The sequence below is a fragment of the Podarcis cretensis genome (assembly GCF_951804945.1).
Source record: "Podarcis cretensis genome assembly, chromosome: 2".
NCBI classification, from domain to species: domain Eukaryota; kingdom Metazoa; phylum Chordata; class Lepidosauria; order Squamata; family Lacertidae; genus Podarcis; species Podarcis cretensis.
The window spans coordinates 34443886-34458686 of NC_137171.1; the positions used below are offsets into that span (position 1 = coordinate 34443886).

At 43.2% G+C, this 14801-nt stretch overlaps 1 protein-coding gene across 1 annotated transcript; it reads left to right on the top strand.

Annotated features, from left to right (window-relative positions):
* Window positions 1–1348: 1348 nt before the first annotated feature.
* Window positions 1349–9235, top strand: MRPL58 (mitochondrial ribosomal protein L58). Its single transcript, XM_079967495.1, has 6 exons — window positions 1349–1572; window positions 3512–3548; window positions 5314–5373; window positions 6614–6696; window positions 7925–8094; window positions 9061–9235. The coding sequence occupies exons 1-6, from the start codon at window positions 1384–1386 to the stop codon at window positions 9143–9145; spliced, it is 624 nt and encodes a 207-aa protein (XP_079823621.1). The 5' UTR covers window positions 1349–1383; the 3' UTR covers window positions 9146–9235.
* Window positions 9236–14801: the final 5566 nt, after the last annotated feature.

Sequence of the window (14801 nt, forward strand, 5' to 3'; positions counted from 1 at the left end):
TTGGAATCTGTTATGTACTGAGTTGAATAGGATCCAAAATGCAGCAGTCTGATAGGGCCTAGAACAATAGGATCCAAAATGCAGCAGTCTGATTGGTCCTAGAACAATGCAGCAGTATGATTGGTCCACAGGAGCCACCCAATCCAGCTCCAGGTGGAAGTGAATCCACAGCCTGATTGGCCTACAGGAGAATCCCGGAATTAGCCAATCACGTGCAGCCCATTGTGTAAATAATGTATATAAAGCAGATATTGTGGGGGAACTTCCATTCCTCCTCATCACTATGAGCTGAATAAAGAGCTTGAAATCCACTCTCAACTCTGAGTATATTTCACTGGCAACGAAGGTGGGATCCCGCTGAGCTGACTGCCACACATAGCACTGCCACCTGCCGCACCGCTGCCTTGCACCGTGTATCCAGGCTTCAGCTCCGGGACCCAATGGCAACCGACAGCAGCTTCTCGCCGATCAAACCAGCATCAGGAGACTGGGAAGCATACGCCTACCATTTCACCTTCCTCCTAGAAGCCAAAGGGGTCACCAATGACGCCAAGAAGAGGGTGATATTCTTCTGGATTTCAGAATCAAACTCCATTGAACACAGTGGGACTTGACTTTCAAGCAAATACTTGGGTGCAATGGCTTGCATGCCTTCAACTTTGAAATTTCACATGAATGCTTGGAAACATTATAGGGATTCCCTGCAAATAGCTGATGCACTCAAAACGAAAACAGAAGCACATTTTGGCCCAGTACTTTTAATTATGAGGACAATGCTACAATTCTGAGCAGAATCCAGCGATTTACTTAGTTATTTTTTAAATAAAAAGTGCTATTTGCTCCATTTATACCTAATAATAGGAGTTTCTCCAGGCTGCTAACAAAGCAAATATAAAATAGATTAAAATGTAACATTCATATAAAACCAGTGCTTTTTTTCAGGGGGGATGCAGGGATACCCTGCATACCCCTAAACATTTTGTGAATCTTTGTACTTTTGTCCATTTTTGTCGCCAATTTGAAATATAAAATGGTGATTTTCTTGAGTCAAAATGAGAGAACCTCTAAACATTTTTTAAGGGAAAAAGCACTGTATAAAACAATTAAAACTAAAACAGATTCGTTTTAGAAACTGAAATGCAATTTAAATCTAAGAAGCTCAGACTGTGGAAGATAAAAGTGTTCAGAAGTGGACAGCCTATATCAGCAGCAGCTCAGGCACAGCGTATCTCCTCCTCCCCAGATTTCGGAATCGCATATGCGCGCTTATGCAAGAGGCGGAGGGGAAAGGTGAGGAGGAGAACCGTGTTTCTCCGGAACGGCAAGTGACCGAGTGCCTTTTGTAGCCGGACTTTTTTAGAGCAGCACTCAGCCCAGCACAAGATGGCGGCGCGCGCGCTGCGCTGCCTCTGGCGATGGCCGGCGCTGAAGCTGCTCTCCGCAGAAGCGGCTCGGGACTTCCCGCGCCGAGCCATCGCCTCCGCTCGCCCAGACTCCGGTTCTGAATTCCGGAGCGAATACAGCTTGGACAAACTCTACCCCTCGCAGCAAAAAGAAGCCGACGCAAAAAAGGTTAGGAATCCGGATTGGAGGCGATTGCTGGTCGGAGCACCTAGATCTATATAAAAAGCAGAGTAGCGCCTTCCGTGGATTTCCGGTTGTATAGTTCTACGCCTCTCCCTCACCGCCGGTCTGCGGGCGGAATTGCGTTGCCCCATGTACTGTAAAGAGGGGGACGCAGGTGGCGCTGTGGGTAAAAGCCTCAGTGCCTAGGGCTTGCCGATCGAAAGGTCGGCGGTTCGAATCCCTGCGGCGGGGTGCGCTCCCGTCGTTCGGTCCCAGCGCCTGCCAACCTAGCAGTTCGAAAGCACCTTCAGGTGCAAGTAGATAAATAGGGACCGCTTACCAGCGGGAAGGTAAACGGCGTTTCCGTGTGCGGCTCTGGCTCTGGCCAGAGCAGCGATGTCACGCTGGCCACGTGACCCGGAAGTGTCTCCGGACAGCGCTGGCCCCTGGCCTCTTGAGTGAGATGGGCGCACCAACCCCAGAGTCTGGCAAGACTGGCCCGTAAGGGCAGGGGTACCTTTACCTTTTACCTTTATGTACTGTAAATGGATAGGCCTAAGAATAGGAACTGGGGAAACGCAGGTTCGAATCCCAGCTGCGCTTATTAACTTCACTGGGTGGCCTTGGGCTGGTCGTTGTCTCTTACCCCGGCCTACCGCACGGAGATGTTGGGAGGATAAAATAGAGCTGCCTCTTGTTTAGAGGGGGGTCATGATATAGACAGATGTAATAAATAAAATAGCATATTTTCTCTGAGGGGATAGCCATAGCTGTCAACTTTTCCCTTTTCTTGTGAGGAATCCTATTCGGAATAAGGGAATTTCCCTTAAAAAAGGGAAAACGTTGACAGCTATGGGGATATGTGAACAATTTGTTTATATATTCTCTATATCTCAGTTTCCCTCCCTTATGACACCCAAAGCAGTGTATGTTCTGTTCCCAAGCAGCCTCCTATCCAGCCACTGACCAGAACCCAGTCCTGCTTAGTTTGAGTAAGGTGATGGTTCTGCAAGCTGTTATATTGTACTACCCTTTTGCTTCTAACTCTGCCTTTACTTAATCTTAAAGGTTATCTAATTCAACTTCCTGCCAATGTAGGAAATTCACTCCTACCATTTGCCTAATAATAACAATAATAAGTTATTTATTTATACCCCTCCCATCTGGCTGGGTTTCCCCAGCCACTCTGGGCGCCTCCCAACAGAATAATCATAATAAAGCAATAAAACATCAAATATTAAAAACTTCCCTAAACTGCCTTCAGATGTTTTCTAAAAGTCAGATAGTTGTTTATTTCCTTGACATATGATGGGAGGGTGTTCCACAGGGCAGGTGCTACTACCAAGAAGGCCCTCTGCCTCATTCCCTGTAGCTTCACTTCTCACAGTGAGGGAACCAGCGATAGGTAGCTATCCAGTATGTTTTATCTGGAGAATGGCAATGAGATGTTGAGACTGAATTCAAGGGTGGTGATTTCTTTTTCAGACTCAGTTGTACAATGATTCTGCATGTTGAAGTCCTCATGAGTTGCCCCTCCCCTTTTTTCTTGAAGGTTCAGATGTGATAAACTAGTATTGTGAATGACTTGACAATAGTGGATACAACTTACTGCTCCTGGTTGAATAAAGGGTTTTCAGAATCTGATGAACCACACTTAGTTCAAGAAGTCCTCTGATTGTGAACTTTGCTGAGCTGAAAAATGGTCACAAGAGTCTGGTCTAAGACGTTAAAGCTGAGGAAACAAAATAATTTGTGTGCCTAAAAATCTATATTGTACAAAGAAAAGCTAAAAATTGATAGACCCTGCCCATGGCCTTTTAAAAAAAAATCTATTGCTGTAGTTGCATATTTTTTCATTTTCTGCTTATACACTAATTGTACTATGGAAATTTTTACAGTAGTATTAGTTGCAGTTGCTTAACAATATGTATCTCTGTGTTAACAGGATTTGGCAAACCAGACTGTTCCCGACATACCTGTAGGTGAGTCCAGAACCTTAGAGAAGTGACGTCTCTTTCTCTCAAATGATTTCCCCAGGCATTCATTTTATTTGCCTGTAACAGTGTAATCCTATGGAGGCTTGCTTGGAAGTAAGTACTATGGCTATATTTCTGATTTAAACAGGCCTATAGGCTTGTGCTGTAAATCAGTTAAACTTTTATTTAGTGGAGGATTGGGTACTGGCACAGAACTGCAAAGAACAGAAGACACAAGATTTGCCCACCCTGGAAGAATGGCAGATGAAAGTAATAGACTATATGGAGATGGCAGAAATGACTGGCAGAATCCGAGACCTGGGAGAAGAAGTGGTGGAAGAGGACTGGAAGAAGTTTAAGGACTATCTGCAGAAACACTGCAAAATTTATGAATGCTAAAGTGATGTTGGATATGATAATACTATGGCAATGGTGATACAGTTTGAAAAAATATGCAAAAATGTTATAGAAAAAGGGTGAAAGACTAAAGTTATATTATGTCAAAAGTGAACAATATGCTAAAGGTAATTAAAATATAAAAAGGAAAGATCAGAGACATAATAGAACGATTTTAACAATTAGAAATGAGTTTGAAAGAGGGTAAGGATTTGCTGTACTAGAGTAGCTAAAGAGGAACACAAAAAAGGGAGGCGTGAGGAAGTCAGGAAAGAAGGTTAATTAAGTTTGGATCTAAAAGACGGAGTTTTTACTTTTTTCTTTGTAATTTTATTTTTTATGTATCTTTTTTACTTTGTTTTTTGTGTACCTTTGATTGTGTTTGTTTTTCCTTATCTTTGTTACTATTATGTGCTGTTTTCTTTATGTAAAACTTTAATAAATATATTTAAAAAAAAAACAGAACTGCAAAGAACAGGTGGGCCAATCATTAACAAAACAATGCCTTATAGTGCTTGTGTTGCTAGTGGAGGCCACATGTCAGTGATGGGTGAGGCCAGAGGCAAAAGTGAACAGAGCAAGCCATGTGCCTTCTTTGTACAGTAAATTTCTTTCTACACACAGTCACACATCACCCTCTGTTTTCCATCCAGGCAGGCAAGAGGCATTATCAGAGTTCCAGGACATATTATAGCAAGGCACTCAAGGAGAGTGTGAAACATGGTCTGCAGAGGGGATGTAGCTTGGGGAGAGTCCCAAGGACCACATAAAGAGACACATTTGGCCCCTGGGGCTCAGGATCTAGCCCCATGCTAAGCCAAACCTCAGGAGTAATGTGGCTGCAGCATTTTCACATGCACCAGTACACTTGCTTGTTCATTCTAAGCTCTAGTTCAGCTTAATGTCATACGTAACTCAGGATGCTATCTTAATTTTACATTTGATAAAGCAGTAATTAATTCTATGTGGCTTGTATGCTACCTTAAAAAATATATACTTCAAGTATTGTTTTTATTATATATCGAAAACATTCAGAAACATATATCCTAAAAACAATGCCCATAGTCCCATGTAGTCTTATTGGGAAGTAAATCCCGTTGGTGGAAAATGCTTTCGCTGAGGCTGCCACAACAATTCATTACCTGCTTATTTCACCAGATGGAGAATAACTACTTAAGGACAATCAGAATGTTCCTACAGGAGCGTTACAGGAGTGTTTATTGGAGTTACCTTCATACTTCACCTCTATTCCAAGTGTGACCTTCCAGATCAGTATATCCTTTCCTATGCAATTTCACCCTTTATTCTTCTTCTGTATACATAAACAAAACCATGACTGTATCTTTTCAATATTTCTATTTGCAATCTTTTCCAGATCGTTTGTCCATATCGTACTGCCGAAGTAGTGGCCCAGGAGGCCAGAATGTTAATAAAGGTATGAAAAACATCGGAGCAGATTTAAATAGATACTTGTCCTGGGCATGTATACTTGGGAGTGAGCTCCCTTTTGAGGAAACATGAGTAGAATCAAGCTGTGGATTTTTCTGTTAACCAGTGGTGCTATTAGATGTGTAAAGTTAACGTTTGTACATCTAAATCTGAGGACTCATTAGCCTTATGAATTTGACAAGTACTGAAAGATCAGTGCTTCTTTTTAACTGTCAGGTGGTATGGTGGTTGCTCACGAGTAACCATGCAGGAGTAACCGACCTGTCTTTGGCAGGTTTTTATTTGTGAAAACTATTTACAGTGCAGGACCAGAAAGTTCATGTCCGTCTCAATCACTTGCAGATTCCAGGAGTGGCCCCTTCCGGTTTCCCCTCCAGCATAAGAACTTAAGACACCCCAAATCTCCGCCTTCCCTCCTTGTGTTTCACACCTCTACGTAAACTGGGCAATGGAAACGGTGTGCCTGTTTCCTGGCTGGCCGGGCTAGGTGAGGCGCTTGGGCTCTCAGTAGCATCTTTGAGCCCTTCCCTCTCTTCTCGGCTTTCCCATTCCGCCTCTGCTCCACTGGAGGTGTGGCTTTCCCCCTCGTTGGATGAGGAGCTGCTTCTCAGAAGCGTGGACGGCTCCCTGTATTCCCATGCCTCCCTCCCCTGTCCCGATGGCAGCTCCCTGACATTAACATTACCTAGTTTCTCTTTTCTTCATTTTTTTTTAAAGATCAGAGTTAATATTCAGTGCTGTAATAGGAACGCCCTCTCCTGTCCTCTGCAAGTCCCTGTGTTCTTCCCCATCTGCTCCAGAGGATCCTCCAACCCTTTTGAGGAGATTTTGGGACATGTGTTTGATAGATAAAACTCCTATGCCTTTAAAATGGTTCTTTTGAGTTGTTTACAAGGAAACATTGTTTAAAAGGGGGGAAATGCTCCTGAGGGAGGACTTTGCCGGCCAAAATGCATTAGGCATTAATAAAAAGTATTACTTTTTGGCTTTTTTGAGATTGAGTCTGCTTTTTTGCCGTGTCTCTTGGAATGCCAAGAATTCTTCTGAAAATGCAGGACCCTTCAAAGTTAGATGGTGGGGGTGACATTTTGCATGGCAGCAAGATCAGCTGGTGGGGTATGTGTGACATCCTTGAATTGAAATCTGAACCTGCAGCCTTTGGATAGGATGTGTAGTTCTCCATGTGCCCCTAGGAATAGTCATGTATTTCTTTGTTTCACTTGCAGTAAATACGAAGGCAGAAGTCCGGTTCCATTTGGCAACAGCAGATTGGATCTCGGAAGATGTGCGACAGAAAATGGCCACAATGGTAATTCTTAGCGTTTATCTTTCTTTTCCTAGGTACTTCCAAAGCTATTTAGCCCAGCAGGATAGTTTGATCTTGGTGTATTAGTTTATTGAAGCAGCACACAAGGAAATTAGGGTGTTCCAAGAAGCCATTTAGGCAATATAACTCAATATTGATTACATATAAACCTATGCTAACTGTGGTTAGCATCACATTCAAGGCACAATGCAATGCTGAAAATTCGTTAGCCGAGGGACTTTTGGATTTGTGCATTCTATTTGTATGGGCTTCTTTTCCATTCCTGGGCTGAGCACACATTGGATACAGCAGCCGTTTGGTCTAGGCATAACGCAAGCCTAGGACTGCTTGCCACCTTTAGCTAGTGTCTGGTGACCTGTGCAAATCTAACTTCTGCTTTGATGAAAGTAATTGCTAAGCATAAGCTAAGTTAATGGCTGGAATTTTTTTTTTCTAAAGCATTTTAACACTGAAAGTGATCTATTATCCTTACCTCATTTTTCACTCTGCAGTGTGATTGCTCTATACCCAAGAACAGTGCCTGGAGGGTTTGGTTAATTGTCACAACTCTTTATTTGTTGAAGATGTGTTACCCTATTATGGAAATCAGATCCTTTTTTTCATCAGCACTCTGGTGCTGGGTAATGTAGTAGAGGAGCCTTGGAGCAGTGGAGATATTGAGGTCCACGCAACAGAACACCTCACCTAGTGGCATCAGCCAGATCCTAGTGCTTGAAAGTTTGCTGTTCTTGACATTCTGCTGGAAACTTGTTTATATTCTGCAAAAGCTCCCACAGTTACAGTAGTACTGGAGTGCCTGCTCTCGGGTTCCCCTGCCCAGTAAATGAGGTATCCACTTTTTACTGGGCAGCCCATATCCAAGGTGGGAATAAGCAGGATTCTAATCCACAGCTTCCTCTAAGCAGTTTACTGAGACAAAGATAATTTCCCCAGCACCATTACACAGTAAATCTAAAACTTTCATTGAGGCTGCAGACCCATGTATTCCTGGGAATAAGCCCCAGTGAACCCGGTGAGATTTAACTTCAAAGTGAACATGCATAGGATTGGGCTGTAAGGGTAACTTTCAGAAGAGACGGTCAGAAGTTGCCTCCTATGGCAATCATGTCTGCTTCCCTCTTCTTAAAAAAACAACAACAAAACCTTATTTTTAGGCTGGTAAACTAATGAAAATGGAACGCTCCATAGTAAAAAATGTTTTCTTTCCCAGCACAAGAATAGGATCAGTAAATCTGGAGAACTGATAGTCACCTCTGAAGTAAGTCGCTACCAGATGAGGAATTTGGCAGCTTGCTTGCAAAAAATCAGAGAGATGATTATAGAAGCCACTGAGATGCCTCGAACTGAATCGAAAGAGACAGTGGAAATGATCAGAAGCAGGTATGAGTCCACTAGTCAGATAACACTTCAATCAGCATGTATCTGTAGCTGACAGCAGTTGCATTAAAAATGGCACTCTACAGTGCTCACTTAGAGCAAGGTGAAATCATCTGTAGCTACCATTAGCCAAGCAGAGCAGCTACTTGCTTCCAACTGTCAAGGGTGTGTCACAAAATCATATTAGGTAGCTTAGGCAAGGATCCAGGAGGCCCTCAGCTGACCCCTGGTTTTAACATATCATAATAAAGAAGATAGCCTTCATTTTCTCTTAGTTCTAGCTGGACAAGCTGAGATAGTTTTTGTTTCTTGACTTAGGGCAGAGCACCATGGGTCATCTCTTGTGTGTATTAGAGTGTAAGTGGACCTCTGGAATCGTAATATATACATCCGAGGTAGCATTGCTGTATTTCACTTATATAGAAAGGGCATCACTTTCAAAATGTTGCACTTCGATAAAACATAGCGGGTACCTCTTCTCTGGGAAAATATCAACTAAAAGGTAAAGGTAAAGGTACCCCTGCCCGTACGGGCCAGTCTTGACAGACTCTGGGGTTGTGCGCCCATCTCACTTAAGAGGCCGGGGGCCAGCACTGTCCGGAGACACTTCCGGGTCACGTGGCCAGCGTGACATTGCTGCTCTGGCGAGCCAGAGCTGCACACGGAAACGCCGTTTACCTTCCCGCTGGTAAGCGGTCCCTATTTATCTACTTGCACCCGGAGGTGCTTTCGAACTGCTAGGTTGGCAGGCGCTGGGACCGAGCAGCGGGAGCGCACCCCGCCGCAGGGATATCAACTACTTCAGGCTTTTTAGAAGAAATATCCCTTGACTACTTAGGATTTTGCTTTTCTTTGAAATATTGATTCTGCGTGACAAGAACCTGATACAAATCATTTATGATAACAAACCGGAGTCATTTCACAGACACACTTAAGTATATCATCCTCAACCTCTCTCTTTGATTTTAGGGTGGAGAAAATGAACCGTGAACGCCTCCGACAAAAAAAGATTCGCTCTTCTGTAAAACAAAGCCGGCATGTGGACTTTGACTGAACACACCAGAGAAAAAGAGCATTCTGGAACACATCCATTGGACTCTTTCTAATATTTGGAAAAGAATAAAAAAAAACTTGCACCATAAAATCTGTTCCTTGCAGTTTATGAAATGGGGGTGGACGTTTTCGCTAAAACTAATGGAGCTTGAAGCTGAAGCCCTATGTCAACTGCCATAACATACATTTACCAAAGTAATTAATCCAACTCTTCTTGACTGTAGCACAGAACTTTCCAAACTGTGTATTTCCAAACTGTGACACGTTAGTGTGTCGGCTGCAGTGTGTAGATGCGTCATGCAATGCTGGAAAGGGGCTAGTTTAACCTCCTGATTCACTAGTAAAACTGAAATACTGTTGTCACAAAATGATGCATGTCTAAAAAGTGTGTCACCAACATGTCAAGTTCGGAAAGCTCTGCTGTAGCGCTTAGCTTTTAAATGAACAGCTCTTCTAAGCATGAGTCTTGTACATTTTTAGACTCATTTTCTGGGCAGCTGTACTGTACCATGTTTGTTTGCTATCCCTGCTTTCTCATGCAATCTGTTCTCACCCATCCTAAACCTGTTCATATTTATGTGCACATAAATATTTGAAATATTTATATCCCATCTTTCTACCTGACAACAGGCATACAAAGCAGCTGAAAATTAGTGATACTTTAAAAAGGGGAGGGGGGCAGTAGTGCTTTTATGAACCCTTTGTGGCCAATGATTATGGAGTATATCCAGTTCTCTTGCCTTAGATGTTGCTACCGCTGGGGCTAGATAGCCCAAACATTGGGAGCTACCTTGTTTCCCAGGCAGCTGTATGAATTACAATGCAGCCATTTTGACATTAAATTGGATGTACATTGTTGGAAGACTTGAGGCAGCAATGGGGCCTCACACAAGTTATGAACTAGCTGTGCCTCTCTGAAGACCCTGTTGTTTCCCTGTTCATGCTGTAGCTTTGTATGCTTCCTGCTACGTATGCGAGAGAAGAGAATGCAGGGAAGTTACCGAGCAACAATTGGGTTCTACTGTTCTACTGTTTCTAGAACAGGGATGGGGAATCTGCAGCCTTCCTGATGTTACTGAACTCCCATCACTTCCAACCAACAGTGCCAATGGTCAGGGATGATAGGAGTTATGGAAGAAGTGGAAATAAAGGGTAGAGAAAACATGGAATGACATAAAATCAGGAGTGGAAAGAACCTTGTCTCTTCTTGCTTGTACCTCTGATCTGGTATCTTGGGGACCAGAGTTGTTTCTTAGCCACCAAACTGCAGCTTGCCAACTTAAATGATAGCATTTTTACAGGTGGTTTATTCTATAATCAAGTTAGGCATTTCCTTGATGTTTTCTCTTGAATTACTTTCTGCAACTGCTTTTTTCTGAGGCAAAATTTATTTCCGTGAAAGACATCTGTTCCATACTTCTTGAAAACCATTGTTATAAATAATAGAGAATACAGTTCCTTCTTCGTGCATTTTCTGGAAGAATCTCGACAGTACGGTACTTTGAAAAGGCCACGTGTTCCTCTTTTCTAAAGCCAATTTTTAGTTACTTCTGATTGCCACAAGAGGGCACTATGGATTTAAGGAAAAGGTTGCTTGTCACTTTGTTGCTATAAAATCACAAGGCAGCATTTTTACAGTAATTCTATTTTTTAAATTAACAGTTGTCACGAGGAAGAAGCAGGCTACTTATTTAGAACATGAGAGGTAGAGGAACATTATTTTGAACACTGGGCAAACTTCACATCACTGGCTGGTTAAAAATAGGCTTTTAAAATTCTGATATGATAGAAATTCTTCTGGAATACACAATCAATATATTAATTGGGAGATGTACTGTATATAATACCTAAGACTCCAGCTGCAGTATACTGTACATTTAGAGCAATATCATACCACAGCAAACAGTCATGCCTTTCCCCCAATAATTCTGGGAACTGTAGTTAAGGATGGGACAAAATAAAAAAAAATTCTTCCAGTAGCACCTTAGAGACCAACTAAGCTTGTTATTCGTTGCTAAGCATTGTAAGGACACCCCAGTTCCCCTTAAAACAGCTACAATTCCCAGAGTTCCCCTGGGAAGAAGGACTGATTGTTAAAGCATTCCGAGAATTGTAGATGTTCTGAGAGGGGAACGGCGTCCGCACAACACTCAGCACAACACTCAGCACCCTTAACAAACTACAGCAGGGGTGGCCAACCTAAGGCCCGGGGGCCGGATGCGGCCCAATCGCCTTCTCAGTCTGGCATGTGGTCTGGGAATCAGCGTGTTTTTACATGAGTAGAATGTGTCCTTTTATTTAAAACGCATATCTGGGTTATTTGTGAGGTATAAGAATTCGTTCATATTTTTTTTTCAAAATATAGTCTAGCCCACCACATGGTCTGAGGGATGGTGGACCAGCCCCCGGCTGAAAAAGGTTGCTGACCTCTGAACTACAGTCCCCAGGATTCCTTGGGGGAAGCCATGATTGTTTAAAGTGGCATCATAGTGTAACCTAAGGCTACAATCCTGGCCCCAGTTTACCTGGGGCTAATCCCTATTGAATTCAGCAGGATTTACTTCTGAGTAAACATGCATAGGATTGCTCTGTTAGAGACCTATAGGTTGGCATCCAACTGAGTCACACAGAAGACCCACTGAAATCAAACAAATTAGTTGTGAACAGCCTAAGTCCATTGAGTTGCTTGGGTCTACTCTGTAGTACGTATATTGCCTCACGTAGAAATTATGGTTCACAAGGATGAACTGCTTTAGAAATTTTGCAGCACCTTGAACTTCTTAGCCAGCATCTATGGGATCAAAGCTTCCAAAACATCTAAGCACCTGACTGAATTTTACCTGTTTCAGATGTCCACATAATCTGTTGGGAACGACACTGCTTCCAGGCACTCCCTGATCTGCCCTCTGCATATAATTTTAGGCAGGCCCAAGGCCTTCTTCCGGTTGTCTTTGGTTATGTTTCTAACACAGACATGTAGCAGTGATAGACTAAACAGGGTTAAACCCAGGGCTGGCCCAAGACATTTTGACACCTGAGGTAGACCCCAAAATGGTGTACCTCTCCCTGCCATGGAAGAAGGGGCGAGGGAAGATCTAATCAGGAACAAGGGGGAAGAAAGATCAACATTGGGATCTGCTAGCCCAGTGGATTCTGCTGCCTGATGCAGTCTCCCCACCTTGCCTTGCAGGTGGGCCAACCCTGGTTAAACCACAGTAATGGCTGATCTGTTTATTCCTGTGGCATTAATAATAATAATAATAAAAAATTTTATTTATACCCCGCCCTCCCCAGCCAAGGCCGGGCTCAGGGCGGCTAGCAAGCAATAATAAAAACAAGTTGAATGAATACAAAAACAAGATTAAAATACAACATGAATACAAAAACAAGATTAAAATACAACATTGAAACATTGAAACATTAAAATGCAGCCTCATCACAGGAGGAGAAAGGAAAAAAGAAAGAGGGGGAGGGAATCAAATTGACTCCAAGCCAAAGGCCAGGCGGAACAACTTTGTCTTACAGGCCCTGCGGAAAGAAATCAGATCCCGCAGGGCCCTGGTCTCATGAGACAGAGCATTCCACCAGGCTGGAGCCAGGTAATGCTGAAAACAATTAATAATTTTAAAATGAGATGAATTAAATGTAAGAGAGGAACAAGATAGTTTAATTAGAACCACCAAAGTGAATTGGGGGGAAAGGAGAGGAAAAAAGAAATTCACCCCAGATGGGACTCGAACCCACAATCCCTGGCTTAGGAGGCCAGTGCCTTATCCATTAGGCCACTGGGGCTCGCTGGAAAAAAAGCGTCTACGTTCTTACTTAACTCTGTAATAGCCGAATTAATTTCACAGCGCCTGTGTACCCCTGCATAGAGCCCGGGCGCTGGTTTCTCCCACCCGCCCGCACGGCTTGGGACAACGCGCTTATAAACGAGCGAAGGAACAACAAATGCTGTCCGATAATCGATCGCCTCGCCCTTTAAAAATTAAGTGAACACCGCGGCTTTTCAGAATCCTGAACTTCTGACAATGATAAAAGAAGTTAGTAGCAGCAGGGCTGAAATCTATAGATCCAATGCTCAAGGCCACGTGGGGCGAAATGTGCATTCTGCACATGCTCAGAGGCACTGCGCTTTAAAGAGTGGGGGGAGAATCAACGCTGCAGCATTCAGCTTGGGGACCCTACGCATAATCACAGACTGAAAATTCCTGTAAATGGATAATTTCACTAACGGGGCGGTCGATTTCTAATGAGAAACTTTTCAGATCTTCCTTTGCTTCTCTTCTCCCGGGGTTCTTTTTTTTGCCTAAACGTGATGGGGGCAACTTTCCATTGGTGTGCACAAGAAGTACTCCCTTTATTCACGTTTTTACACCCTGGCTCAGATGTTAAGCAGCTAACTGCCTGCAGAAGGAGGAGAAGAAAGAGATGACCTAAAAAAATTAAGGGTTTCCTGGTTGAACCATTAAAAGCTGCAGCAAGAAACTCTCGCGAGCTAGGAGAGTTTCACCACCAAGCAATGCGGAAGGGAAAATGGAGGGCAGCAATAAACAGCGGGAGATGGCACGGAAATTGAAAGCAACCCGCCGTCGTCTCAGAAACATGTGAAGTTTAACTTCTTTTAAAAAGCCATCGTCTGCTACCTCCTGCTTTATACCTTCTGTTTACCAATACCGCTCTGTGTCTGCAAGTGACCGCGTGGCCTAATGGATAAGGCGTCTGACTTCGGATCAGAAGATTGAGGGTTCGAGTCCCTTCGTGGTCGATACGTTTTAGCGGTTCAATAACAATCCCGAGATACAGGACCAATAAATATCAAACGAAACATCTAACTGGAATTTAATTAATTCGATGTACGAAAGTTGCTCCCCAATTCCACCCCGAAAGCGAGCTGCCCTTCACGCGTGTTCTTAATCCTATCGTCTAATCAGTTTTATGGAGAAAAAACAGAAAATGATGCACAGTCGCGGAGGGGGCGAGTTTTATATTTACAGAGCACTAAACTAAAACAACTTTCAGGTACAGTGGATCAGTGACTGCCAGCATGCCATATTTTTACAACAGCTTTTCCCGCAGGTCTGTTTGCGCAAATAGCCTTCCTCACTCGTAGGTTGAAATGAATGCAGAGCGCCTGCGAAGGACTACAACTCTGAAAACTAATTCTGCTCATCACATAAGCAAACAAAGGTAGAATTTATTAGACAGTTGCTCTGCGAGATGAAGGAAATAATGAAGTATCCCGCAGCATATAGCCCCAGTGGCCTAATGGATAAGGCACTGGCCTCCTAAGCCAGGGATTGTGGGTTCGAGTCCCATCTGGGGTGGGGAAGAATTAGAAATTTTGTTTTTTAGGGCAGCAGAGATCTTGACATCGTTCAGGACTCATCTCCCCTTTCTAAAGAGGTGGGGCAAGCTCACACTTCACTTTACCTGAAAATCTCAGCTTCATATAAAAGCTTTCACATTAAATCATATTATGTCACAGTATACAAAAGGAGCAACACCACGTGTTTGCAAATGTTTTATTTTTCAACCAATAAATAAGTTCCATTCTTTTATATTATAATACCTATATTTATTATATCTATACCAAGAGAATTCTTTTCAAAGCAACGATGCTGAGCTCCTCCTCAGGGCCAGTAACCACCCCTCGC

What these genes read in the sequence shown, in the direction of transcription:
- MRPL58 (XM_079967495.1), top strand. Translation starts at nt 1,384, where the DNA reads ATGGCGGCGCGCGCGCTGCGCTGCCTCTGGCGATGGCCGGCGCTGAAG. An exon ending in AAGAAGCCGACGCAAAAAAG is followed by an intron (nt 1,573 to 3,511) that starts GTTAGGAATCCG and finishes CTGTGTTAACAG; the next exon opens with GATTTGGCAAACCAGACTGT. An exon ending in AGGCCAGAATGTTAATAAAG is followed by an intron (nt 5,374 to 6,613) that starts GTATGAAAAACA and finishes TTTCACTTGCAG; the next exon opens with TAAATACGAAGGCAGAAGTC.